The 26137-nt window shown below is 39.4% G+C and overlaps 1 protein-coding gene across 5 annotated transcripts; it reads right to left on the reverse strand.

Moving 5' to 3' along the window:
- Nucleotides 1-15155: 15155 nt before the first annotated feature.
- On the reverse strand, nucleotides 15156-25602 carry Etfbkmt (electron transfer flavoprotein subunit beta lysine methyltransferase). 5 transcript variants are annotated; one of them, XM_003466476.4, is made up of 4 exons: nucleotides 25516-25602; nucleotides 23401-23790; nucleotides 21714-21844; nucleotides 15156-21007 (listed from the first exon to the last, which is right to left on the reverse strand). In XM_003466476.4, the coding sequence occupies exons 2-4, from the start codon at nucleotides 23721-23723 to the stop codon at nucleotides 20664-20666; spliced, it is 798 nt and encodes a 265-aa protein (XP_003466524.4). In that variant the 5' UTR covers nucleotides 23724-23790; nucleotides 25516-25602; the 3' UTR covers nucleotides 15156-20663. The 5 variants fall into 5 exon arrangements, with proteins under 5 accessions (XP_003466524.4, XP_023419420.2, XP_013004456.2 ...); XM_023563652.2 differs by having other exon boundaries at nucleotides 23775-23790; nucleotides 25516-25595; XM_013149002.2 differs by lacking the exon at nucleotides 25516-25602 and adding an exon at nucleotides 24871-25509.
- Nucleotides 25603-26137: the final 535 nt, after the last annotated feature.

Consider the following 26137-nt stretch of genomic DNA (forward strand, 5'->3'; position numbering starts at 1 on the left):
CATGAATTTGTTTATTTTACTTGCTATCTTTTCAGAAATTTCAGGTGTATGACTTCTAATGTCTTCTATTTTGATGTCTCCTGTACTTGATGGACTAGATATTTGATTGCATTTTGCTTTTTTGTTTTATCATTTTCACCTCTGGGGTTAATATTTTGATATTCTCAATCCACAAGTCTCAGCTGTCCATTGTGTATGTCTAAGTGTCCTACTGTGTGGTTGATGTTTGTCTAATTGCTGGGTCCCACTTGAAGGGGATTGGCCAGTCACCTGAATTCCTCCTGCAGGGCCTACTGAGTAAGTCCTATATTCTTCCTAAGCTGACTAGCTTAGGAGTATTAATGCATGTCAACCCTTAGTTCCTATTGTTACTAAGGCTTTAGGCTGTTCCAGGCTGCCAGAACTACCTGGATATAGTATGCACCACAGCTGGGACCCTACTGTGCCACTGTGTGTCTCTTAAGTCCTTCTAATTTCTTCTGGGTTAGGGGAGGCCTTGTTGGCATTCTCCTCAACCCATCTGGTATTCTCTGTGTGGAAGAAGGACTTACCTACACTCTTGCCAGACTTGCCAAAGTCCTACAGCTTGGTGGGGAGTTCACTTCTGTTCCTGTTTTACCCACTGAGGTCCTCTATTTGAGAGGGAAACTCACCACACTGTCACAAGCCATCAAGGTCCTCTGTGTGGGTGATGGGTTGCTGAAGCTCTCACCAGCCCACCAGGGTTCTGCAAGTGGTGGAAGGGGTTATTAATTGTCTTTGGTCTTTTGGGAAATGTGACCAATGATCCTGCTGGTTTCTGAGGTCCTGGGGTGAGGAGTGGGGCAAAGCCAATGATCCTGCTGACCTGTGGGTCTATGGGATGAGGAAGCCGGTGAAGCCCATTATCCTGCTGATCCCTTAGGTCCGTGGAGAAAGGAAGGGGCAAGGCTAATGGTTCTGCCAACCCATAGGTCCATGGGGTGAGGAGGAGGGGTGAGGCTGATGATCCCTGACAATTAGATTTTTTTATTCAATATCAATGTATTAAATTTTTACTTTAGAAAATCCTTAAGTAGCTTTCCTTTTGAGACAGGTACTCACTAGGTATCTCAGACTGGTCTAGAACAAATCATCTTCCTACCTCAGCTTCATGAGTATAGGGTTTACAGGTGTTCATCAACATACCTGGGTAAATAACCCTTTTTAACTATGGCAAATTTAATCACACAGACAAGAAGTTTTGCTTGGCATGATGGCACTAGCCTGTCATTATAGTATCTCAGAGGCTTAGGTAGTTACAATGCCATGAGTTTGAGGGCAGTCAGTGTTAGAGTGAAGTCAATGCCAGCTTTTGACTACATAGCAAGACCCTGTCTCAAAAAAAAAAAAAAAACAATGACATGAAAAAAAAATTATACCATTTGTCCATTACAGCCTGTTGGGACATTTTTGAGGCATCTGTCATTTAGCAAAAAAATTTTACTTCATCATATCAAATCCTTAATCGTCCAACAGATTTTTTAAAAAAATGAAAATAATGGACAAATAAAGTAAGGGACAGAGAGCAAGCACAATACCATAGGGCCCCATGGAAAACCAAGGCAGTCAAGGTCTTGGAGAAAATAAAAGCAAATTCATTTAGACAGCTTTGTTTTCAGCAACAGAGGGAGTTTCATCTGGCAGTCTTGTGGCTCTAAAGGGTTTCCCAGTGGAAAATAACCACTTTTTTTTTTTTTTTACTTTTTCCTTTTTATCGGTACCGGGGATCGAACTCATGACTGCCTGCTTGTAAGGCAGGCGTTTATGCCGCTGAGCTAAATCCCCAGCTCCAATAACTACTTAAAAAAAAAAAAAAGGTCTCATTATATAATGCTTGCTGGCCTTGAACTCACTTTTGTAACCTAGGCTGGCCTCAAACTCACAGTGGTCCTTCTGCTTCAGCCTCCCAAGTGCTGAGATTACAAGTATCTGGCTCACTTATCTTTGAATATGGAAACATACATTAGAAACTTTAACACTTAGTAACCTCACATTTACTGAAGATCAGTGAGAAAGCAATTTTAAGCTGTGCATATATATATAATTATTCAAAATCAATTATTTATAAAAACACTATAAATGACCCAAATGAATTATCTTCATACAGATTTTAAGAAACCAGGAGCAGTTCAATTTATTGACTGCTGAGTCAGATACTTTTATAAAAATTTCTGAGCATTTGTCACAATTGATGTTAACTTATTGACCTTAACAACTATTTTAGGTCGTCCATGAGAACCAAGATATAAAACTGAGGAAAGGAAACCATTTGAGAATAAAGATTCATGCTTATGCATATGAACTCTGAAGGTAACACAGTCTGGTAGCAAAAGCTGAAGAATGCGGAATGTTGGGGAACCCTGGGGGTGAATGTGATGATCTTGGCCCTGGAAGATGAGTTAAGAATAATAGGCAGAGTCAAAACAAGAAAGGTGAATGCCACTTTCCTCAAAGAAGCAACTATAATACAGTTTGCAAATGGATTTCAGAGAGCATAGTTCAGTGAGTAGAGAGAGGACTTGGCTAAATCATGATCTGCTGAAAACCCACAACTTTTGATAATGTTTCAGTGTGGAATATATCAGATGTGAGCCAAAAATACAGTGGATGTTTGAGTTTTTAAAAATTGAGTATAGTAAAAGACACATTGCCATCAATCTCTCTCAAATTACTCTCTTTTCCTTTGAATGCACTTATTCCATTCTTGCCACTTTCTGAAGTAGTCCTGGAAACCCTTCTTCATGAGTGTCTTTATGAGGTGTGATTAAAAAATATATGGTGAGTGCTATGGCCAAGTGCCACCCAACAGAAAGACAGGCTCATAAAAAGATGATGGTGGGTCCTGGTTCACCTTACCAAATTTGACACTACAAACTGCTGGCTCTTCCCCAAGGTCAAATGTGAAAAGTGGATGTTTTGAATAAATTCGGGATATCAAGATAGCAATGATAACAGCAGGAAAGACATAAAAGAGAACTTCCAGAACTGCTTCAGAAAGTGGAGAGAATGATAGGACATATATTTGAAGTAAGAGGCAGTAATCTGAGAGGGATGAATGTCATTGTGTCTTTTACTATAATAATTTTCTTAAGATACCCACAGTAATTTTTTAAATTTTTTATTTAGAGAGAAAAAAAGAAAAACTGAAAAAAGGGGAGAAATAATACAGAATAAAAAATAAACAGTAAGAAATCACTAGTTGATAAATTACATGTTATCATCTTAGAAATAGTTGTTCAAGTTACAAAACTAAAGCATACAAAGTGGACATTCAAACAGTGAGACTGCAAAGAGTTCTATTCAATGATCCAATAAAAAACTTAGCAATATGGTTATCTATCTTACACATTTAAACATACATAAGAGTTATATCCTTTAGAGCACTTTGTTTTCCTGTCTTTTTTACAATAACACATTTTGGGTTTTATTACTCCTACAGTTCTTAATACTTTTTATACTTAGAGACACAATGTGATATTTATAAATCTGATTCTTATTTATTTCACTAATGAGGATAGTCTGAAATTGCCTCCATTTCCCTATGAAGGCCTCAAGATCATCCTTTTTTATACTGAGTAATATTCCATTGTATAAAAATACCACATCTTTTTTATCCACTCTGTAGTTGATAGGCATCTTGGTTGTTTCCAAGATTTAGCTATTGCAAATTGTTCTGCTATGAAATGGGTGCACATATATCATTGTGACATGACCTTATCAGTTTTTCTGGGAAAATACCCAAGAAAGGAATGGCTGGATTGAATGGAACTTCCAATCCTAGTCTTCTGAGAAATCTCCATACTGATTTCCATAGTGGTTGCGCCAGTCTACACTCCCACCAACAGTGGAGCAGTGTTCTTTTTTCCCCAGAGCCTCACCAACATTTGTTATCAGTTGATTTCTTGATGGCAGCCATTCTTTCTGGAGTGAGATGAAAGCTCAATGCTGTTTTAATTTGCATTTCTCAAATGACCAGTGATGGTGAACATTTCTTCATGTATTTATTTGCTATTTGTATATCTTCATCTGAGAACTGTATGTTCATCTCAGATGCCCATTTTTGGAGAGAGTCTTTGAATTTGGGGTGCTTGATGTTTTTCAATTCTTCATATGTTCTGGATATAAGACCTTTGTCTGAGGGGTTGCTGACTAAAATTCTTTCCCATTCTGTGAGTCTTCTTTTCACTCTGTTGGTGATTTCTTTTGGAGTGCAAAAACTTTTCAATAATATGAGATTCCAGTTGTTGATCCTTTGAACTATTTTCTGTGGGGTTTGTGTTTTGTTCATGAATTTTCTGCCTACCCCTATGTCTTCAAGACTTCTACCTACCTTGTCTTCCAGTAGATTCAGTATTTCTGTTTTAATATTTAGATCTTTGATCCATTTAGACTTTAGTTTTGTGCACGGTGATAGGCATGGGTCTAGTTTCAGTCTTTGGCATGTGGAGAGCCAGTTTTTCCAACACCATTTATTAAAGAGGCTATCCTTCTTCCAGTGAACATGTTTAGCCTTTTTGTCAAATATCAGGTGACTGAGTGTCATTGTAGTTGTGTTTTCATTTTCTAATCTTTTCCATTGATACTCAGGTCTATTTCTTTGCCAGTATTATGCTGATTTTATCATTGTAGTTTTGTAGTACAGTTTCAAGTTAGGAATTGAGATGCCTTCTGCCTTGCCTTTGTTGTCCAGAATTGCCTTTGCTATTCTAGGTCTCTTCTGTTTCCAAAGGAATTTTAGGAATGTTTTCTCTAGAACTGTGAGTATGTTAATGATACTTTGATTGGGATTGTATTACATCTGTGTAACAGTTTTGGGAGTATGGCCATTTTCACAATGTTGGTTCTTCCTAGCCAAGAGCAAGAATATCCTTCCATTGCCTAATATCCTCTTCAATCTCCTTTTTTAGAATAGCATAATTTTCAGCATATAGATCTTATACATTCTTAGGTTGATTTCTAAGTATTTCTTTATTTTAGATGCTATTGTGAAAGGCGATATTTCCATAATTTCTCTCTTGGGGAGTTTTTTGATTGAGTACAGGAATGTTACTGATTTTTAGAGTCTTGACTTTGTACCCAGTTACAATGATGAATTTGTTTATTAACTTTGGTAATCTTTTGATGGAGTTTTTGGGGTCTTCTATGTAGAGTATCATGTCACCTGCAAATAGTGTTAATTTAACTTCCTTTCCTATCTTTATTCCTTTTATTTCTCTCTCTTGTCTGATTGTGCTGGCTAGTATTTCCAGAACTATATTGAATAGGAGTGGTGATAATGGACAACCTTGTCTTGTACCTGATTTTAGAGTGAAAGTTTTCAGTTTTTGTGTATTTAGTATAATGTTGGCTGTTGGTTTGTCATAGATGGCCTTTATAAGATTGAGGTAGACACTGTATATTCCAAGTTTCTGAGGGGTTTTATCATGAACATGTGTTGAGATGACCATGTGGTTTTTGTTTTTGGCTCTGTTGATGTGGTATATTACATTCATTGATTTGTGTTTGTTAAGCCAGCCCTGTATTCCTGAAATGAATCCCACTTGGTTGTGATGTATAGTTTTCTTGATGATTTGCTGCATTCTATTTGCCAGTATTTTATTGAGAATCTTTGCATCAATGTTCATTAGTGACATTGTCCTATAGTTTTCCTTTTTGGTTGAGTCTTTCTTTGGTTTTGGTACCACAGCAACACTTGCCTGCAGGAATGATTTAGGGAGGATTGCTTCCCTTTCAATTTCATTGAAAATTTTAAGGAATATTGGCATAAAAATCTTCCCTAAAATTTCTTGTAGAATTCTTGTGAATCCATCATGGACCTGGGCTTTTCTTTGTTGGTAAGTTTTTAATTATGTTTTAAATTTCAATAGCTGATATTGGGTTATTCAAAATCACTTTATCTTCTTGGTTGAGCTATGTTTCTAGAAATCTGTCCATTTCCCTTGTGTTTTCCTTTCTATCTGAGCAGAGATTTTCAAAGTAGGTATTCATGATCTTTTGAATTACCATTGGATCTGTAGCAATTTCCCTCTTTTCAGTCCTTATTGCATGAATTTGGGTTTTTTATTGATAATGTTAGCTAGAGGTTTGTTAATTTTGTTTATTCTCTCAAAAACCAGCTCTTTGATTCATCAATTCTTTGTACTTTTTAAATTTCAATTGCATTGATTTCTACTCTAATCTTTACAATTTCCTCTCTTCTATGAGCTGTGTTTTGCTCTTGTTTTTGCTAGAAGCTCAGGATGAAGCATTAGGTTGTTTATCTGTGCTCATTCTGTTTTCTGGATATGATAATTTGTTGCTATATATTTCCCTCTTAAGACCACTTTCATTGCATCCCACAGATTACAATACATTGTTTCCTCATTTTCATTGAATTGTAGGTCTTGCTTTATTTCTTCTTTAACTTCACCTCTAGCCCACTGGTTGTTCAGAAGGTTATTATTTAAGTTTCATGTATTCATGCAGGTTTTGCAATTTCTTTTGACATTAATTTCCAATTTCAGTGCACTATGATCAGATATTATGCATGGGATAATTTCAATTCCTTTGCATTTACTTAAGAGTGTTTTGTGGGATAATCTATGTTCTATTTTGGAGAATGTTCCATGTGCAGCTGAGAAGGATGTATATTCTGATGTGGTTGGGTAGAACACTCTGTAAACATCTACAGTCCAATTGCTCATAGGTATGATTCAGTTGTATTATTTCTTTGCTGATTTTTGCCTAGTTGATCTATTTCTATGTGACAATGGGGTACTAAGGTTCCCTGTTATAATTGTGTTCTTGTGTATTTAGTTTTTCACATCCATTAGTATTTATTTTATATAGTTGGGTGCTCTTGTTTTTGGTGCATATATTTATAATTGTTAGTTCTTCCTCTTGAATTTTTCTACTAATAAGTGTCTAATGACTTTTTAAAATCTCTTTTAATCAATTTAGGTTTGAAGTTCACATTGTCTGCAAATAGAATAGTTACCCCTGTTTCTTTCTGGGTTACTGGTGCCTGGAATATTGTTTTCCATCCTTTAACTTTTAATCTATGAGTTTCCTTTTGAGTCAGATGTATTTCTTGCATACAGCATATTGTGGGATCCTGTTTCTTGATCCATTCTGTCAACCTATTTCTTTTGATAGGTGAATTGAGGCCATTTACATTTATGGATATCACTGATATGTACTGGCTCGACTTTGCCATGTTCCAGTTGTTTGCTTTCTGCATTTCCCCCTTGTTTTATTGCTTGTGCTACCTGGTGGTTTCTTTCTGTTGTTGTTCTGGGGAGTTTAATCATTTTTCTCTCTATCTAGTATGCTCTTCAGTACTCTTTCTAGGGTTGGTTTGGTGGCCATAAATTTCTTCAGTTGTTCTTTGTCATGAAAGTATCTTGTTTCTCCATTAAATTTGAATGAGTTTTTCTGGGTACATCAGTTTGGGTTGAAAGCTGTTTTCTTTCAGGGCTTGAAATATCTCACTCCAAGCTTGTCTTGACTTGAGGGTTTTTGCTGAAAATTCTGCCATGATGCTAATAGGCTTTCCTTGATAGGTGAGTTGGGTCTTTTTGTTAACAGGTTTTAGTGTTGTTTTTATGCTGCATGTCTGAAATCTTAATTATTATATGTCTGGGTTCAGATTTTGTTGGTTGTGATTCTTTGCTGTTCTATATGCCTCACTTATCTGCATATCAGATTTTCCCCCATGTTTGGAAAATTTTTTGCTATTACTTCTTTGAATAGTTATGTCATTTTTATTGACTCCTGCATCTTCACTGATGCCTATTAGTCTTATATTGCTTCTGTTGGCATCATCTTGAAGCTGCTGGATTGTCATTTCATGCTGCTTTATTTTAAACGTTCTATTCTTTCATCATCACTAATTGACTTCTGGCTCTTCCCCAAAGTCAAAATGATTGCAAAAGGTAGACAGTACATTCAGAACATCAAAGCAGCTAGGAGTGCACAACTAAAGTATTTTAGATTGTATTGCTTTTTCCAGGTATTGGTTTTAAAGCTTAATTAATGTGGAATGGTGGGTCATAGGCTATTGATGAACTCTTACTGGTTACCAATTTTCTCTCACAAAGAAGTATTTACCAGTCTGGTTAATGCTAAAATGAAAGAGAGTGGGAGGGAGAGAGAGAGTGTAGGTATATGCACAATTAGATTAAACAAAAAGTGTTAGCCTTGGTTTGTATGGTTTCAATATCTTTCTTGTTAGAGGTGGGCTACACTTGGTCCCTTGTTTTGCTTTTCTCCTTATGAGGGGTGGGGCTTATGGACAGGGAAGAAATAAATGTTTTATCCTATATCTTTTTATAGAATTGCAGTGGGCTTTCTCTTGAGATTTACAATATACATATGTCATTGTGTTTTCTAGAGTTCATGAAAACAGAAAGTTAAATGTTTGGGGGTTTTAAGTGTTGTTGGTTTTTTTTAATAGGAGCATATCTTGTTGCAATTTTAAAAGGTTATAATATTCTGAGGACTTACCTTGGGAGACAGATTTTTTGTCTTTTTCATTTTTATCAGTACCAGGGATCGAACTCACGACTGCCTGCTTACAAGGCAGGCGCTTATGCCGCTGACCTAAATCCCCAGCCCCTGATAGACAGATTTTTAACAGGAGGTGGCTGTCCAGTTCCAGTCTTTCCATGGATTTATTCTATTGTCTTGAGATAATTGAGCTCCCTAGGAAACTTACTCTCATGCCAACTAGAGGGTACAGTGGATGCTCTCTGGAGTCTTGTTCCACAAGTGTCTTATATTCAGAGAAAGCCTTCCCATCATGACGGAATGGCTTGATGGAATGATTATTATAATGTGGACACATTGTGTCACCAGCTTTATATTACATGTGTGATTTTTTATATGCTACTCTATAGGAATTCTCAATTTTTTAAAAATAAGGAATGCAATACAGGACTCCAAAACAAGATAATAGTAAATCCAAAAGGGCTACCATAAAATATCTTGTTATCTTTGAAACAGCTGCCCATACCATCCTGTATTGTGTTCATTGTTTTGTTTTTATTGGTTCTATGATGTTCGGTTTTGTTTGATTTTACTATGTCTGATGGTATAGGCAGCTATTTTGAAGACAAGAGACATGGTAGCCATTGTTGATTTCCTATTATCTTGTTTTGAAATTCGGTATCACACTTTTGTTTTGATTGATTTTATTGTTTTATGTTGCTTGGTTTTATTCTCTTTAAAATAAAAAATTATAATTTTTAAAAAAATATAAGATTCTTATTATTTATAAGTATGGTGAACACCAACAAAAATAATTTGCTTATTTGCCTCAGTCAGCTGAAACTTAGAGGAAGGATGAAGGGAAAATCTTGTCCATGTCTTTGGAGTATCCTTCATAGTGAGGAAAGCTGGTTTATTTGGCTATTTTACTTGGTTAGTTCAACAACAGGTCTACAGATCTAAGAGTAACAGGAAAGTAAGATCATTTGCATGAAGGAAATCATAATTCTATGTACTATACTCTTCTAACTCCTGATGGACATTTTTCAAGTGCGTGGCCTGATGGAACAGGATGCTTGGGTGAGAGACTCTGTGGGTACCTGACTCTGAAGGCCACAGCCAGTTCAGGCTGACTGTGGTGGATAACTTCTTTACATCTCTCTTACTGGGTCTGGACTAGCCCCAGGGCCTATGATGAAGTTTGAATTCACCCTCAGGAAGATCACTGTTCAACTAATACATAATCTAGTGTATCTCTACAAGAACACTTATAGAGATGCTTCTGTTAAAGTTCGTGCTGACCCCACAGTCTAAAATTTTACTACTGTCTTCTTTATTAGATGTCATTTAAATCTTCTGAACCTTAGTTTTCCTGACAGAAAGTTGGTCACTGAGACAGAAGCAGGAATGCAATACAGGACTCTAAAACAAGATAATAGTGAATCCCCTAAATGTAATACCTCCTTTGGGAGAGGCATTTGTATGTTTTTAGATGCTAGATTCTTTTACAGTTCTGTCCCAGAGCAAAGTTCTTGTGACACTAGATTGTGGTAACTTGTGATAATAGGACATGAAATGATCTTAAGGTGTGACCTAAGTTCATAAAATAGTTACTGTCTGTGGCAGATAAAAAAGACAGATTTAAGTCTCGAGATCATGTAAATCCATTTTCCCACCAATATTTACTTTAACCATCTTGATATACCTTGCTGTATTTAAAATGGTGTATATTCTGTCAAACTACATACTTAGATATAAATATACTGAATATACATGTATAAGGCATAATTGAATTATCACACTACATTTAGACTTAATGTCTTCATTTAGATTCTTATTCCACACATTGTAGTCAGACAGTTGACAGCATCCCAAGTAAAAGTTGGGTTTGCAACTTTTGTTATACAGATTTTGGAGAAAATATTTATTGGAAAGCACTATTAGCATTAAAATTAAATATTTTTAATAGCAATACTTAAAATCAGCACTAAAATACTGGATCAAATGGAATAAAAAAACTAAATAGTGTTCTGACCTAGCTACTTTTAAATTCTAATCTTTATTCTGTTGTATCTGGGAGGATCTGATTGAAATGATAGCAGCTTAGTCATACAGGAAAGAATTTTAAAAACTCAAAACTTTGAATATTTGTACTTTCAATCTTTTAGTAAACCGGCATACAGCTAAAATGCCTTTTGTCTGAGTGCTGGTGATACTCTGGTCTCTCAGTTCTGCTGAAGGACACGTTAATATCTGTATGATGACTTATAGGTGTATAGAGTTGACAGTGTTGTAAGAAAAGAACATGAAGAGAATCTGAACTTTCATTAGTGGATTTATGCTTTCATCTTACGGAATTTTGGAGAAACTTGGATTTTGACACCAGTTTCAATGTACTGAGGCCCTCTATTGCCTCAGGAGAAGTGGAGGAAAGCATTTCAGGAGTCCTTAAATGCATTATTTAGCTGGGGCTCAAGACTGTGTGAATCATAATCAAGGAAACAATGAGGAAGTTCTCCTTGGTGTGCTGTGTTCTGAGTACCATAGTGCTGTTCTCTCCTGGTCAAGTCACAAGCCTAAGCCTTTTGAACCGAGAAGAAACTAAGGATGTGGCAAGTTCACTGCCACAGTAGCAGGCAGCAGGATCTCTCGAGTCTGTAAGCAGAATATAGTTATGTTTTATCACTTTAAAAATTTTGGAAGTTTTCAGATCGGAACAACCTTGACAGCTTACAGTGAGCAACCTTGGGGATAACAATCCCTTGTTAATAACAGATTCCAACGTACACTACAGTAATTGCCTTCTGTGTTTTCATTTGTATTTCAAAGAACGAATTTTCATTCTACCATCAACATTTTTTCCTTGTGCATTTTTTACTTATTCTTTTACCTTTGTAGTAGTAATTATGTGATTGGCTGTAGATAGGGCATTTGATACTGTGGTATACAGATTTTAAAGGATAACATTTTTATGAGATGTCTTTCTGGACTGTGCATCTCATACTACATTTACTTTTCTTGCCCTTGGTTTCTGATTAGTAGTTCTTCCTCTTTGCCTTTGCCTCTCAATGTACTTAAAAGTTCTTCAACAGTTCTGTACTTGCATAACTGTTTTGTCCAATAAATAAACATTATTTCAGCCTTGGGGAAAATTAAGACACAGGATGGAACTCCATTAAGGCTCCTGCTTTTGAGCATGGGATTCTTAAAGCAAGGAAGCCAGTTTTTTAATTTGTTTATTTTATTAGTACATTACATTCCTTGTGGGGATTTGGTGCATGTACAAACACATCTTAACACTTTCTTCAACTCTTTCCTCTCCTCTACCTCCCCCTACTTCAATCTCTGGGTCTGCTTCCCTTTTGCAAAGGATCTATGCCCTTAATTCCTATTATTTATTTTTATCTTGCACTTTATATTATTTCAGGTTCCCCATATAAGAGAAGCTGTGACATTTAAACTTGTGTCTGACTTGCTGCACTTAACATTATAGTCTCAAAGTGCATTCACTGTCCTACAATGACAGAGTTTATCCTTTATGACACAGTAGTACTCCATTGTGCATAAATACCACATTTTCTTTATCTGTTGATGGGCAGTTAGGTTGCTTCTAAAATTTAGCTTTGTAAACCAGGCTGATATAAACATGGTGTGTACTTATCATTGTAATATGATGTCTTTAACTCTTCTAAGAAGATATATAGAAAGGAATAGCTGGGTCAAATAGAATTTCTATTTTTAGGGGTTTTTTTTGGGGGGGGTACCGGGAATCACTTATGACCTCGTGCTTGCCAGGCAGGCGCTTATGCTACTGAGCTAAATCCCCGGCCCTATTTTTAGATTTTGAAGACTCTCCATAATGGTTGTGCTAGTTTACATTCCCACCAACAAATGTAGATGAATTTACTTTTCCCCATAACCTTGCCAATATTTGTTATTATTTGATTTCTTTATGACAGCCATTCTTTCTGGAGTAAGATAGAATCTCAGTATTGTTTTAATTTGCATTTCACTAATGGTTAGAGATGTTGATATTTTGTAGTGTATTGATTGGTCATATGTAATTTTCCTTAAAAGTATTCATTTTGCTTGCCAGTTTTAAAAAATTGGGCCTTTTATTTGGGGGAACTGTTTTTGAATTCTATCTCTAGATATTAGTCCTCTGTCTAAAGAATGCTGGCAAAATTATTTTCTCATTTTGCAGGCTGATTCTTCACCCTGTTGTTTCCTTTGCTGTGCAGAAGCTTTTAATTTGGTAAGACTACATTTTTTGATTCTTGATGTTGTTTTTGTGCATTTAGAGTTTTGTTCAGAAAGTCCTTGCCTATGCCTGTCTTCAAAAGTTTTACCTTTTTTATTTTCCAGCATATTTTTTGTGCTTTTATATATCTTTGATTCATTTTGATTTTAGTTTAGTACATGGTGTCCCATATGGGTCCAGAACTCTATATTAAATATTGGCTAGCCAGCCTTCCCAGCTCCATTTGTTTTCTCCAGTGCATGTTTTTTTTTGTTTTGTTTTGTTTTGTTTTTTTTGCCTTTTCATCAAAGATCAGATGGCTGAATGGCCTGTGGCTGTTTCTGGGTCCCTTCTTCTATTTCATTGACCTACTTCAGTTTTGGGGTCCAGACTATGCTGTTTTCATCACGGTGGGTTTGTAATATAACTTGAAGTCCTAGACAGTGACTTCCTTCTTGTTGCCTAGTTTTTGCTATTCTGCATCTCTTATAGCTCCACCTGAATTTTAGGATGGCTTTCTCTATTTCTGTGAAGAATATTATTGCTATTTTGATTGGATTACATTAAATCTGTGTATATAATTTGGAAGTACAGTTGGTCATTTTAACAATGTTAATTCTACCTATCCAGGAACAAGATATCTTTCCACTTTCTGAGGTCCTCCTTAATCTCCTTTAAGGAGTTTTGCTGTAGTTTTTACTATAAAAGTCTTCAATTCCCTTGGTTAGGTTAATTCCTAAGTATTTGATATTTCTTGAAGCTTCTGTGAATAGAATTTTTTTGCTAATTTCTTTCCCAGTGAGTTCATTATTGGTGTCTAGGAATGCTGCTTATTTTTGTGATTGATTTTATATCTTGCTGTACTGCTGAATTTGGTTACTAATTATAGAAGTCTTTCCATCGAATTTTTTGGATCTTCTCTGTGAAGGATCATGTCATCTGCAAATAAAGACAATTTGACTTTTTTCTTTCCTATATATATCCCTTTTATTTCTTTCTCTTGCCTGACTGCTCTAATATTTTAAGTATTATACTGAACAGGACTGTTGTTTCTTGGGTGGTGCTTAGCATTTCTCTAACTATTCTGCTTATGTCTAGCTTTAGTCATTAATAACTTCATTCCTGAACTTGTCTATGAGGCTCTCGAGATAGCGCTTTATGTCTATTGGTACTGTATCTGCTTTTGCCTCTTTCTCAGGATTGGGGGCCGGGGACCCTTTCTTGTTGCTGCCTCTTCCCATATTCTTTGTTCTTTATATATGCAAGCATATATAGGAGGCCCAGCGTCCTTCCCTGTCAGTCACAGTCTGATTGAATTGCCCTGGCTAGGTGTTCCCGCCCACTGCAGCACACCAGGAAGTTGCAGACCAGGCAGCCTATGCAGGGCCTGCCCCTCCAGGTCACCTTCAGGAGCTGGGACCTGGCCTGTGCTAGCTGACTGGGTCTCAGCCAGCAGCGTCACGTGCGCTAGGCACTGCTCACCAATCCCACTTGAGAGGGGTATTGGTGACTGAAGTCACTGCAGTGCCCTGTTCCCACAAGTCTGTCCGGTCCCAGAATGTCCTCAGTTAGAGTCTCCTAGACCGTGGAAGAGTCCCAGTTTTCCCTCACTCACCGGAGTTGGAGGCACGGCTCCCTGCCCGTCCCGCTCTCAACTCTGTTCACCGATTCCCGTTCTCAGAGCTTCCGCGCGTCTCTCTCCCTGCTGAGCTGATGCAGACGCAGCCACGGCGGCGGGAAACCCAAATCGCGGCTTCCAATGGCGCGGGCTCCAGCTTCCACACTCAGGCTTTTCTGTTCCTGTTATAGCACCAGGATTGCATTCCCAGTTGGTTTCTCTCAGCCCAGTTTGTTCTTGAGTCACCGGGGCATATCTCCTCTTGCTTATGATTCCTTACTCAGCACCATTCCTAAATTCTAAGCTGGGTCTTTCAGAGAGCCTCTGTAGCTGCTGCTATCTGTCCACCATGTTCTCCCGGAAGTCCTATTTCCCTCTTCTTAATAAACACATCTCCTTTGTTCTTGATTTCTTTCTTTGACTCAGTACGACATGGACCCAGATTACACCCTTATGGTGATAATCGGCATTCTTGTCCTGTTCCTTATTATAGAGGTAAAGCTTCCAGTTTCTCCACATTGAATATGATGTTGGCAGCAGGTCCATCATAAATGGGGGAAATAGCTATACATTGATGTCCAGAAGCTGTTTTCTCTTCAAGGTTACTTATTAGCAAGGGAAATGTGATTTCTGAGGCATTCTCAAAAATTTAGGATGATTTGGTGTTAAATTGTTTTATCCCTTATACATTTTTAAGAATTATAGAATGGGATTTGGGGTTGTTTTTAGGTTCTTCCAAGAAAATTCAGTATATGAGAGCCACTTGCTAATGACAGAAAGTGCCAAGAATATGAAGAATGAGGCAGAAAATCCAAGATTATATAATTTATTTGGGAGTTTTGGACAGAAGCTTGTATTGGGTGACAGCAAATTTTGAAGATTCCCACAATGTGACACAGGAGAAAGGAGTTTTACAAAGTTAGACAAAGGTGGCGTATGGCCAACTGCATATGGACGTCCTCAAAAAAATTATGTATCAGCTGGAGCTGTGCCTCAATGGTAGAACACTTACCCAGCATACATAAGACCAAAGGTTTCTCAGCATTGTGAATGAAAAAAATTATTCATATGTCAGATGTTAGAAAATCTTGGTGTCAGTGGATGGCAAAAAAGTGCCTAGCAATCTTAATGTCTTCATTTATCCCATAGGGTTTGGAATTCCAGTTGGGAGTGAGCCAATAAGCAAAATGTTGGTTATGATCAACATGGCTACAGTCACAACCAAGCTGAATATATACAATGGTCTACATTGATCTTGCCTGAGGCCTTGCAAAAAATACACCTTTATAAGCCTTTTATCTAAATTGAAATAGTTAAAAAGCAAGTATTAGACAATGTTATGGTTGGTACATTGTGTCAATTGAGAAGTTCAGAAGTTTGACCTAAGAGACTCAGCAGGGAACCAGGGTTCTTACTTTGTAAATACTCTCATCCTGTGGATGAGAGGGCAAGATGATTTTGTGAGTGCTACACCCATCCTGAAGCGGGTGTAGTAGTAGCCTGAGTACAATATAAGGCAGCAAAAGAGGCTTCTTTTCCCCCTTTTGCTCTGGCTGCTGCCATAAAGTGTTGTCCTAGTGCTATGCCACCTTGCCTTGTAGCCAGCTGATTGTGGACTGAAACCTCTAAAAACTGTAAGCTAAATAAACCTTTCCTCCCTTTGAGTGTCAGGTGTTTTGTCCCAGCAATGAAAGAAAAGTAACCAAGACAGAATTTGGTACCAGGATTGGGGTGGTTGCTGTGATTATACCTGACCATGGGGTTCAAGAGCTTTTGGAAATGGCTTGTGGGAAGAATTTGGAAAGACTTGGAGATGTTGCCTGTATGCATAGAGCTGGAACAGCTTAGGCTGTTCTGTAGGGGAAATTCTGGTCAGAGCTCAGTCCAGAAGGCTGATAGAAAGCCTGCCAGTAAAGACCAGGCTCAGGAGGTTTGTGCTGGTTAAGAGAGACTGCACTGGTTGTTGGACTCCATATTATGGCTTGGCAGAAAGTTTGTCTGCATTTTGCTCATGTCCAGAGCCTTTGCCTGAGACTGAGATTAAGAGTGATAGACTGATTAATCTGGCAGAAGAAATATCAAGGCAGGCAAATGTTAAGGCAGTGGCTCAACATAGCTGTTATTGGGGGCTTTTAGCCAGATTTATGTTGTAAATCAGGAACCAAGAGCCCAGCAGGATGATTCAGAATGTTTTGACCAGAAAGCTGTGAACTGTAAAGACAGAGCTGAGATCTCCACAACTGAGAAGGTACAGAATCGAAAAGCTGGCCTTTGCAGCTTCTGAACTGCAAAAGTGGAAGCATTTGCTTCAAGGAGAAAGCCTCAGAGCCCTATGAAATTCCAAAATGGAGGTGACATAGAGAATGTGTTCCTCACAATCAAGTTGAGAGTACCCAGCAATCCAGGGACTCAGTTGCTAGAGCCAAGAGAAGAAAGCCTGACTACTGCTCCAGCTGGCAGCAGATTTTGGCAGCTTCCACATGGTACTGGCTTTAGGCACATGCAGAATGCACAAGTTCTGAGGTTCAAAGGGCTTCCACCTTGATTTCAGGAGGCCTGGAAAGGGGCAGGCAGTGTGCCCCCAAGAAGGCAGTATGTGAAGCTATGAGGGTGAAGCCAAAAGTGCAATGGAGAACCAGAAGTTTGGAAAATCCAGGAACATGGATCATCTAAGGAAACCTGCAATGAGAGAGCAAAGCCACCCCAAGAGAGAAGCTATGGGATTGGGAACCACCAGAACTGCTTTGGAGGTGGAGCCACACAAGCCCTTTGGAGCTCACAGTTTTCCATATATTGCCTCAAACAGTGCACATGAAACTACAGGACTTAACATTTGCCCTGCTGGGATTTTGGACTTGCTTTTGTCCCAGTCTTTTGTACTTTTGTACAATCGTTTGTAACCTTTGAAATGTTTTATCTTATGTCATTGCATGTTGGAAGTTCTTAACTGTTTTCATTTGCACAGGGGTACGTAGCTGATAGTTTGCCTTCCATCTTGGAGGAGATTTGGGATTTGAACTTTTCAGCAATGCTGAAACTCTTAGGACTTTGACAACTCTTGCAGATGGACTAAATGCCTTTTGCATAAAGGAATATGCATGAGTCTTTGGAGGTCCAAGGACAAAATGTAATGTTTCTAATGTAATATAATGTTGATAGACTTAATGCTGGTTCTTAAGGACTGTTAAACTGTTATAATGTTCAAGTTGCAAAATGTTAAGAATAAGCATGCCTTCCTATCTGGAGACTGATTTAGGCAGGAAACAATATGGTAGCCTTCAAACACTAGATTCCTCAAAAGAGAAAACAGTTACACTCTTTCACTGCACCACTCTTTCATTGGTATGCTGACTCCTTTTCTTTCTTCCCCTTGGTAGCCAAGAGTGCAGGCAGCTCTTTCTTTTAAGACTATGAGTGATTCCAAAGTGTTACTGCCTGTAGTGGGCAATTTTTGTTTCCTTACTTACTTCTGGTCTGACTACATTTTCAGAAGGTAGAGACGAAAAGAATAAGTGTATATTTGGGTGTTGCATGGTTTATCTGATGTAATCAATTGATTGTGTTTTCAGTAGTTTTAGGGTATAAAATCACCATGAATTCTGCATTTGTCCACTAATCAACATATCACCTTGTTGATATGTGTTTCTGTTTAGACACTGCTATATTTTGTGTCTGGATGTCTCTCCAAAGCTTCATGCAGTTACGGGGGGGCAGGCTTTTCCAAGACAGCTGAATCTAGGGTTTGTGATTAGTTCATTGTCTAGTGTTGGGATTAGCGGTGTGAGTGCTACACTTGCACTAGGGTGCAATGTATGTAGAATAAGGCAGGAACAGATGCTTGTTTCTTTCTTGTTACTTTTGCTGTCTTCTACATGAACTTTTGCCCCACTGCCAAGCCACCCTGTGTTGAAGGCAGCTGATTATGAACTGAAACTTCCATGAATTGTGAGCTAAATATACCTTTCCTCCTTTAATTATGGGCACTCTGTATGTTGTCCCCACAACAAAAGACAGAATCATTAACATTGATCTCATAACTAACCACACTGTATGTAACACAGGCCTGAATAACTTGCCCGAGTTTTCTTAGACCCTTCTTACTTCAGGACACTAACCAAGCCCTTGTGCACTACACTTGGGAACCATTTTATTGTTTTGGTTTTTTGAGACAAGGGTCTCACTCTTTGATTTATGCTGTCTTGACCTCACTAAGTACCCCAGGCTGGCCTTGGCTGTGACCATCCTTCTGTCTTAGTTTCTTACATGGTGGGATTATAGGTATGTGCCACCACACTCAGCTCTTTGCTTGGGGACCATTTTAAACAGTAGTCTTGAACAAACAGCATGAAAACATGAAAACATGGCATGATACAGACTGCAGAAAGAATATTTAGTTAGGGCTGAGCTGAAACAAGATGGCAGAGGCTGGGCCTATTTCCCCTCAGCTGGAAGCATGTACAAGGCAACCCTGATTTTTCCTCACTTTGCACATAGCCATGAATGATCACAAAAGCACCTTGTGCTGAGCTTTTGGAGTTGCAAATAAATTTCAGCTTTGCACAAATTCACAAATATTGACTATACTGTATAGTACAAGTCAGCGATAGCAAATCTTTTAGAGCTTTCGATGATAACAAGCAGCCAGTGTGGCATGTGTCCCATAGGTTCATCACCACTAGTATAAGTAATCTCAACAGTTGGGCAGGAAGCCCTCTCCATCCAACTCTCCAGGTCATACTGTCTATTGAGTAGATGCAAGCAGATTAAAGGCTAAAGAGTTGTGTGAGAAAATTACAGTCTCTTTCAGGTATTATCTGTTTATTTCTTTCAAATGAAGAATTATCTCATCAGATAATTTTCCTTGGGCTTCTATTTATGAGAAACTGGGTCAAAGGCTTAGGAATGTACAAAGTTATACAGAACACAGGGGTTCTGGATAGTGGGAGAGAAAGACATGGTTGTGCATTTCTGTAATTAGGATGAAATGTACACTTAGCACAGCTAAATATGCAGTGCTATGGTGGCACAAAAAGGGCAGCATTAACTCCAATCTGCTCCAGGCTACAGAACAGCTTGAATTTAACCTGAGCCATATGGGTACATTTGGGAGTAGGGCAGTAACAAAGCAGCCTGAAGAAGCAGTGAGACTAAGGAAGTTCCTAAAAGAGGGAAGGGCATAAGCAAAGGCACTAAGGTAGGAGGACTTGGGGAACAAGTGTTGCAAAACTTTTGATGGGTGAGGGGCAAGTATTACAAGATCAAAAAAGTATATCCAGATCTAACTGGAGAAAGATTTAATGGTACTTTGTATGCACTTTATTCTGCAGTCACTAGGAGCCGTGGTGTTTTACAATAAAGGAATCATGACTAGCAGCAGCTAAAATATGTGAACACTTATTATGTGCATGTATTTACCAAGTACTATGATCTTTTGCGGTTAGTGTTGTTAACTGAAGGTCTACCATATCCTAAATACTCCTTGAGAGACCTTTATGTTGATTTAATACAATAACCACTGATACGAGATCTGTTCTATTTCGTTACTGTTCATAAATAATGGAAGTAAAACTTGGAAAGCCTACCCAACCTATAATCTCAGCTACAAAGTGAGAGTTGTCTCATACTGTTCAGTACTCTGTACCATACTAAAAAAAATAAATAAAACTAGCAGTATTCTGTCAGGCATAGTGGTGCATACCTATAATCTCAGTTTTCTGGGAGGCTAAGACAAGATCAAACATTTCAGCTTAGGCTGGACAATTTAGTGACTTAGAGATCCTGTCTTGAAAAAAAATGGAGGGAGGGTGTACTGGGGATGTAGCTTGGTGATAAGGCCCTGAGTTCAATCCCCAGTACTATGAAAAATAACCCATTATTCTATATTTTGTATTTTGCTTGTTTAATTCAAAGATAGATCATAGGGTGAGGGATGTAGGTCAGTGGTACAACACTTGCTATGAGGACCTGGGTTTAATCTCCAGTACCAAAGTGGGGAGGGAGGGCAGATACACCACAGGTGTCCTCAACTAGAGACAGAGATTCTGCTACAACATCTACTCTTCCTCACTACTTCACTTACATGCCAGCACCATTGGGTACTGCTTTCTATCCATACAGCAGTAAACTATACAAAAATGTGCAGGTAGACATTTGTGCAACTGGCATCCTTAGAAACACAGGACGAGTTATGTGACAAAGGCTGACTTTCTATTTTGGAAACCAAGGTTTGGCACTGATGGGAGAGTATCTCCTGTGGAGAATATTTTTGCAATTAAATCCAAAGAGAACTACAGTCAAACTTAAAAGCATTTTCACAACTCAAGGCTGAAAATCCCACACTGAGCTTGTTGTCAGCCCATTGTTTTGCTGCCTGGTGGCCTCTGGGAGGGAGTATTCCACCACCTTGTGCAATTCACGCCAAATGTTGTGCCCGCTGCATGGGGACCGCCCAGGGTCCCCTATAAGTACTTGAGTTCCGAAGGTCCGAACACACTTCTTCAGCCACACATGAAGACTGTCAGCCAGGGCTTCGTCATAAAGCATATCGCCAAGGACAACAAGGTCCCACTGATCTTGTTCCATGTTTAGAATGTTTTTGGTCAAAATGGGAAAAGGACTGAAGTGATTCAATTCACAGTTTAATGTAATAGCCATTGCTGCAACTTTACAAGAGAATATAATAAATCAGTAATTAGCACATACCACAGGCTGTTTTAATCCCCCACTATACTACAATCTCCAAATATTTGACTAGTTATTCCGAAAATAAAATAATACAGAACACCTGGAAATGTCAGGGTTTTAGAACATTTATTGATAACAATACCTAGGGTGTTCGTGGGTTTTGGTGTTGTTTTGTTTTTTTATGTGGACAGAGAAACAAGCCTGGGGTTTAAGCAAGGCAACTGGTTAGAACTGAGATCTGCATCTCCAGGGCTGTGTCCTCAGGGTAAGGGTGGACCAGAAGAAAAGGAGATAAAATAGAAGTCTATGTGTTCCAACTTGGGTCCTAATGAATAAAAATCTCCCCCAAACTTATAGGCCTTGCCTCCTTTGGGATTTAGATCATTTAAACAGTACTTCTACATTTTAGGGAATCCCCTAACTCAGAAACTAATGTAAATACTCGAGGTCAGTGCCCCATCAGGAGGCCCAGCAGACACAAATAAGAATCTTTCTGGGAAAAATGCATTTATCAGCTCAGGCCTCAGATAATGATCCCCATGGACTATGTGGGACCCAGATAAAGGCTCAGGATAACAGGTTACAAAACACACACGGCTGTAAACCCTTGCACTAGGCATCTGATCATATTTATCCTGAGAGAACACAATAAGCGTAACACACTTTTAAATCCAAAGTTCTCACCCGGGTCTATGTCGTTGGCCAAGATCCTCGATGCCCCACTCATCTGAGCAGCAATGGCTGTCGCTCCACATCCACTCCCAAGGTCTAACACATATTTTCCCCTGGCAACATCCGGGTTATCTAAAAGATACCTGAATTAGAAAGAAAGAGCAAGACACATTTCAGAGAGATGGGAAAAGGTAAGGTAAGAGACGTTTAAAAAAAAAAAAAAATCTGTGAACGAGGGGTAAAGAAACAGGATTTGGCAGAAGATTCCCATTTCCCATTTGCAAATTTGTCCCGGACCACTGAGAACCAAATGCTAATCTTTAAGGATAGCAGAGGTGGCAGGGAAGAGAACCCTGTCATTCTGTTCAGCAGCTGTTAAGAGCAGCCCCATCTATTCACATGCTTCAAATCAGCTTTTTGCTTATTTGTTGTGGGGTACTAGGGATTGAACCCAGGATATCTGCATTGGCTACATCACACCATCCCACTGGGGTCTTGCTAAATGGCTAGGTTGCCTAGGGTGAGCATGAACTTTCAATCTTTTTGCCTCAGCCTGCTAGAGTGCTGGGATTATAGGCCTGTGCCACCATGCCTGGCTTCACCACAATCTCAAAAACCAAGCAGTAGTAGTAAGGCTGGATGTGCAGCTCAGCGATACAGCTGAGTACCCATGAAGCCCTTGGTTTGAGCCGCAAAACCAAAAATAAAAGTACTGGGCATTCAAACCATAACCCAGAAACTACTAAACACCAGCAACTAGGACCGACAAATACAAAATCAGGACTAAGTAAACAACATCCAAAATTACTATTTCCTTTTGATTGCGATTCAGAGTGATCTTTTCACTCTTGGTTTGTTTCTTTGTGTTTTGTTTCCTTGGTTGTTTGGCTGACCATGATCTGGATGAAACCCAGGGACACTCTTACATTGAGCTTACATTCCCAGCCTTTTGTTGTTTGCTATTTTGAGGCACAGTCTCACTAAGTTGCCTTCTAGAGAAGAGTGAAGCCTTGACGGCCCCACTCACACTTCTTTTTCCCTGGAAAAGCAACTCTGAAGGGAAAGTGACAATCACAGGATTAAAGCAGGGTGCATACCTACAATCTCAGCACTCTGCGAGGCAGAAGCAGGATGACAAGTATGAGGCTAACCTGGACAACTCAGCAAGACCTTGTCTCAAAATTTAAAAAAGAGGCTGAGGACATAGCTTAGTATAAATGTCCTAGGTTCAATCCTTAGTATAGCGAGGGAAAGGGGAGAAAAGGCAAGGGGGGTGGGAATTAGACTTTGGGATGGAAGGCAATTTTTAAATTTCATTTCTGCAGAACTAGAGGTTAAACTCAAGTCTTGCCTTTTTAGGCAAATGTTGTATCACTAAGATACACCCTCAGCCCTCTTTTCAATTTTGGGACCGAATCTCAGTTGCCTGGGTTGGCTTCAAACTTGCAATGCTCCTGCCTCTGCCACCTGGGGAACTGCGTCCTGTATTTAGGCAGCTTTTCTGGAGGAGAAGACCAATCAGTCTTCCCAGAAGACAAGTCTTCTCCCTTGGCCTGTGGGCAGAGAGCTCCTTAATTACACCCAGTGCAGGGGCTGCTCAGGTCTCTAGCACTTTGGGCTTCTGTTGTTTCATGGCACAGGAAAATGTGAGTTGGAGATTCTGAAAGGAGAAAAGTGTTTCCAGCTCGCTACACAGTACCTAGACAGGGCCTGGCCTCCCGGCCAGTAGACTGCCCAGTAAGGATCGCTGTGGGGCCACAGGTCTGCTCTCTCCCACCAGAATTTGCAAGTGGGGGTCAAAAGCCGCAACCGGATTTCAGGGGTGAGGCTGCCACTGCTAGTGACCCTGGTGTTCTCCTCCAGGAAGGCTCTCATCTCAGGGTCCGGAAAGGTTCCCATTCCTCTCCAGGGACAGTGCCCCCAGGGGAACAAGAAGTTACTGCCTGTTACAGCCTGCAGGAAACTCCGTTGTTTCCAACCTCCAAGCCATCCTTTCCCAAAGTACAGGCCTGTCAGAGGCATTGAGAATAAGGCTGCTCCTTGTTGAGGAAAGAACACAGGTCTGTCTCTCACCAGAATCTCTGGATCTCTAAAAACAGAAACAATATTGAAAATTCCAAGTTGAACCAACATTTCCAGATTCTACTACATAATATAAAAATATACTTGTGTAAGCTCTGTGTCTGACATTCACAAGTGCCAATTCATTTCAGATGAAAGCTTTGGTGCACCTGTCTTCTGGTGCCTTTTGATAATGAAATCCTTTTAACCACTTAGAACAAATATACAAGTAGGTCTGAGTATGTCGCTCAGTGGTAGGAAGTTTGGCTAGTGTGCCTGAGGTCTAAGTTGACCCCCAGCACTGGTGTGGGGGGCAAAGCAACCAATGTAGACAAGAGGCCAGGCATGATGGTACTTGCCTATATTCCTAGCATTTTGGGTGGCTGAGACAGGATCATAAGTTTGAGCCTACCCTAGGAAATTCAGCAACTCCGTAAGATCTGGTCTCAAAATTTAAAAAAAAAAAAAAATTCAGGGATGTAGCAATGTGGTGCCCCTACATTTAACCCAGTACCACACATTTAGAAAAATACCTTCTCCAAGAATATGATTTTGAGAAAATCTGCAGGAATATGCCTGTTAAATCTATGGTATGATAAAAAATTAGTGAATGTATGAGCGTGTACACACACACACACGTGTATGTGTCTATGTGTGTTTGATTTTTGTCATTTTTGAGGCAGGCTTTTACTATGCAGTTCAGGTTGGCCTTGAACTCAGCGTGATCCTCCTGCCTCAGCCTCCCTAATGCTGAGATTATAGATAGGCATGTGCCACCACACTTGGCCAAATGTTTAATATTTTTACAATTTTACTACAATAAGAGATATGAGAATCTGTTGGATCCAATGAATTCAAGGCTACCTGATACAACATGTTAAAATGCTTTCTTAAAACATCATCTCATAAAACTGTGCAACTGATGTTTTTCAAGAAAAAATATTCTATGAGTTTAATTGTAATAAAAAGGTATCAGCTAACATCCCAGATCTCTCTCTATAAATATCGCTGATGACTCAACTTTACCAAGCCTAGACTGAAAGATTTGTTCCAAAAGAAAAACACCTTGATAAAACAGAAATAAACATTTTACATACAAAGCACATACCCAGCTTGGCCTCTGGGCTGTTCTGGGGAAATACTTTTGTGCCATCCAAGGAGAGAAGGGATCAGGTAGGAACCAGGACAACTAAGGATGAGGGAAGCCTTTGGGGTAACAAAGGGTTGTGGTGAAGTGGAGATGTAAACAGTCCAGGAGGTCAGGCTACAGGTATGCGTCGCCAGATCTTGCAACTTCTGGAAATAATCTCGATATATGCCCATAAATTCCCACTTTTAAACACGGCTGATTCATCCCGACACCAACACTTGGGGGAGGGCAAGGTGCAGTCGGGGCGCAGGCGCAGAGCGCACTTTCTGCGGGGGAGGGTGTTTATCACGCGCGTTTACACCGGGGGATCCATGGGGGTCTCTCAAAGCCTGGCATCTACTTTACCAACTGTGTTCGGCAGTACTGCGTCGTCCCCTCAATCATATAACATTCAGGTTTAAAATACAGCCAGGTTGACAGGAGATTATTTTGTATTTGGCCACCACGCTGTCTAAAAGGACGCCTCCCCACCCTACCCAAAGGGGACTCAGCTATGAAGGGATTCTATTAGAAAACCTTGCCGGATAGAAGGGTAAATTCCAAGAACTGGAATCACGTCATCTTCCTCCAAAGCGACCTGCTGACACTCGTGAGGCAACTTACCTGGGTCGCAACCGCCCACTCAGGGAAAGCACAAAGGACCTTGCGACCCGCCGGAAGACGCAACCCGCGCATGCGCCAACCGCTGAGGGCGGTGGGCACTGGGCCCCGCCTTCTTCCCGGCAGCACTTTCGCCTGCCTCTTTTTTTTTTTTTTTTAATTGCCTTTCCGGCGGACTGTCTGCTCGGTAGCGTTTGCTAGCTGCACTCTGTATTCTTAACGTGAATGTAAACGCTGAATTAAAGGACTCCCTTACCTCATTTAGGAAATAGACCGTTTAAATCTGTGTGCAATGTTTGTCAAATTCTGATTTCTAAAGTTCACTCTGAAACGAGGGGTGCCAATCAAATATTTAGGTAGTGGACATAGAGCGGTGAATACAACAGATTGTCGAGCTGTTTATGAGGCTTATATTCAACTGCAATTAAATCATGGTGTATGATCTCCCTTTTGTAGGCATTTTTATAAACGTGCAATCTATTTGCAGCTGGTATCCCTCACATTCTGGACCCATATACCCACCTATCACCTGGACTCAAGACAGCCCCCTTGTGCTCCAAAACTAATTCACCATTTCACTTGACAAAAATTAAAGTCTGCTCTGAAGTCAATAGGAACACAGTTG

The sequence above is a fragment of the Cavia porcellus genome, unplaced genomic scaffold (assembly GCF_034190915.1).
Source record: "Cavia porcellus strain 051 isolate PalLab524CR breed Dunkin Hartley unplaced genomic scaffold, mCavPor4.1 scaffold_7, whole genome shotgun sequence".
NCBI classification, from domain to species: Eukaryota; Metazoa; Chordata; class Mammalia; order Rodentia; family Caviidae; genus Cavia; species Cavia porcellus.